The sequence below is a fragment of the Marmota marmota genome, unplaced genomic scaffold (assembly GCF_001458135.2).
Source record: "Marmota marmota marmota unplaced genomic scaffold, marMar, whole genome shotgun sequence".
Classification (NCBI taxonomy): domain Eukaryota; kingdom Metazoa; phylum Chordata; class Mammalia; order Rodentia; family Sciuridae; genus Marmota; species Marmota marmota.
This window is the reverse complement of record NW_026010818.1, coordinates 1-3,008: the sequence shown is the minus strand read 5'-3', so window position 1 is coordinate 3,008 and position 3,008 is coordinate 1. Positions and strand designations below refer to the sequence as shown.

At 32.4% G+C, this 3,008-nt stretch overlaps 1 protein-coding gene across 1 annotated transcript; it reads left to right on the top strand.

The window, feature by feature from the left end:
* The first annotated feature begins 29 nt into the window (after positions 1 to 29).
* LOC107134896 (DNA polymerase zeta catalytic subunit-like) lies at positions 30 to 2,735 on the top strand. The gene is made up of 3 exons (XM_015476897.2): positions 30 to 197; positions 644 to 850; positions 2,607 to 2,735. Exons 2-3 carry the CDS (start codon positions 674 to 676, stop codon positions 2,718 to 2,720), a joined length of 291 nt encoding a protein of 96 aa, XP_015332383.1. The 5' UTR covers positions 30 to 197; positions 644 to 673; the 3' UTR covers positions 2,721 to 2,735.
* Positions 2,736 to 3,008: the final 273 nt, after the last annotated feature.

Genomic DNA, 3,008 nt, shown 5'->3' with positions numbered 1-3,008 from the left:
TTTTTTTTTTTTTTTTTTTTTTTTTGGCAACAACAAATTTTATCACTTCACTATTCATCCCCTCTTCCAGATTGCTAATAAATATAGGCCGGAGGGGATGGCTTAGTGGTCTAAGCATCAGATTTGAAATACCTAGAGTCCCTGGAACTGCAGGTTTGAATGTCAGCAGAGTCAACCCAGCTCATCATTCTTCCAAGGTAGATAAATGGAGTTCCATGCAGATTACTGTGTGGGGTCAATAGGATGAGATCTTAAAAACTGAGGTTGTTTATGAGTGATACAAGTTCCATGTGTCTTTCTGGAAGGATGGGGGTTTTTTATCAAAGTTTTGAACAACATTTCCCTTGAACTTGTTATATGGTCACTAGTTGACATCCTCCTTCCTGGAGGCTTCTCAAGCTCACATAGAAGTGATACATTAGATTTATAAACATTATAGGAACCTTTTAGGAGAAAAGTCCTCTTCAAAAGAAATAGAATGTGATGATTTTGTATTGATGGGCACTAGTCCTAAGGCCATTCTGTTGTTAGCATGTTACAATTCATGAAAGTTGGCAATTATTATACTTTGTGTTTCCTTCTTAGTTGTCTAAATCTATACTGTTTGAGGGATTTTACACATTCTTTTTTTTCTTCATGATAGCCTTCAGTAAGAAAGGGTGTGCTGCCAAGAATGCTTGAAGAAATATTGAAGACTAGATTCATGGTAAAGCAGTCAATGAAGGCGTACAAGCAAGATAGAGCTCTGTCACGAATGCTCGATGCACGTCAGCTAGGACTGAAGCTGATAGCAAATGTCACATTCGGTTATACAGCTGCTAATTTTTCTGGAAGAATGCCATGTATTGAGGTAAATGATGCCTATCTCTAGTATCTTCAAGAGACTGAAGCAGCAACAAATGAATGAATGTTAATTAAAGCATTTCATTTTATTTTGAAACTTTAGATTAAGGGCTTCATTTCATAATATAGGGTCAGTTTTTTTTCAAGCTAGTTCTTATAAACATAAATATTATTGAGGATTTATTAGTTTTCTCTATGAAAACTGTCTTAATTTTAGCAATAGTTTTAAAAATTAGCATACATATATTCCTACATTATCTGGATCCAACTGTTAGCATTAGGTTGCAGTGACAGTTTTATAATGGTGTTTACAATAACTTTGAAACTAAATAATTCCTTCACATGTGCTAAATAGAGATCTCATTATAGATGGGTTGGCTTATCTGAATATCAGAATAAATAAAAATCATTCCATATTTACTAGCATACCAGTAGATATGATGCAAAACCTTTCTTTTATAGTGATCATTGAAAATTAAAAGACACTTTTCATAGAATAAGACAAATTTCTTAAAATGTTTATTTGATATGAACACAAATACAGTGAATAATAATTTATTAGTGAGAGAAAGAACAGTGTAAACTTACGATGTTAATGACCCTCTTATGCCAAAAGAAGGCCAGAAGATATAGTGATATACCAGATTTACAAGTGGTTAAATAAGTGAAAAGCAAAGGAAGAATGAATCCCCACACAGCTCATAGTAGGCAAAGTGAACTCCAAAAACCTATGCAAGACAGTGGAATATTCACATTGAAAGTAACAAAATACTATCCATAATGCAAAAAATAATGCTGCTAACTTGAATTTTTTGGTAATGATTTTGTTTGTACTAGATAAATTTTTTAATTTTATAATTATAAAGTCTATAAGCAATAATAAGTTTGTATTAAGTTTTATGTTTCTATAGATTTAAGAAATATAAAACAAAACTTTTATCAGTCCTAGGAGTTTATATTATTATATTTGAAAACGCTGATCTATATGATCTAGTAGAAAAAAATGGAAATTATTATACTACTAAAGCAAAACAAAAATATCAAATTTTTTAGGCCATTTCTACATTTCCTAATTAATTCCCAGCCTCTGAATTTTAAAGTTTTTATTACTGTATTTTTATAACAAAATAATCAGAAATGTTCATTTTATGCTGCTCTAACAAATATCTGAGACTGGGAAATCTAAAATCAAAAAATACATTTGGCAAGGGTCTTCTTGCTGAATCATCCCATGGCATAAGTCAGAAAGGCAAGAGAGCATATGCAAGAACAAGTGAGATGAAAGGAAGCTAAACTCATGCTTTAATCAGGAACTCACTCCTGTAATAACTCCCATAGTAATAACATTAACCCATGGATGAAAACTTAGTTATCATGACCTAATCTCCTCTTAAAGATCTCACCTCTCAACACTGTTGGATTGGGAATTATGTTTCCAATATATGAATCTGGGGGGACATATTTAAACCATAACAAGAAATAATACTTCTCTTAAAATATATAAACATTTTGACCTTAGAATAAACAGAATTTTTATTAGCAGTTCTCTCCCACACTCAAGGAAAGTCTTCATGTTGCTTGGGCCTTTTAAGTTCATCTCATTTGATTTAATATTTGTAGAAAGAATGATGACATTCGTGGCTATTTTGTTTTCTTTTTGTTTCATATCTAGAAATGGTAATTAAAGTGTTTAAATGTTAAAGTCTTTTTGGCTTATACTGAGCTATGTTAACAAATTATGTCCAATGTGTTTATACAAATAGGTTGGTGATAGTATTGTTCACAAAGCCAGAGAGACCCTGGAAAGAGCAATTAAACTGGTGAATGATACCAAGAAATGGGGTGCTAGGGTTGTATATGGCGATACTGACAGGTAATGGATTTGGGGTTTTGTTGTTGTCTTTTTCCCTCTCTTCATGTCTTCATTTCAGTGTTTGAAATGGCTTACTGGTAACCCTTTCCAAAAAATAAAGTTCTACTTAAGTGATTGCCAGTTGTTATGCTTTCCTGATCTGTGTTAATACAGGTCCTGATTTATAGATGCAATCTTAAGAGACAGAAAGGGTAAGTGTCCTGAGCTCAGACTATAAAGATTCTAGTAGCATTCCTCCAGGCAGCTCTTGGCCAAGTAGATAGTGATCTGTTAAAAAAAAAAAAAAAAAAAA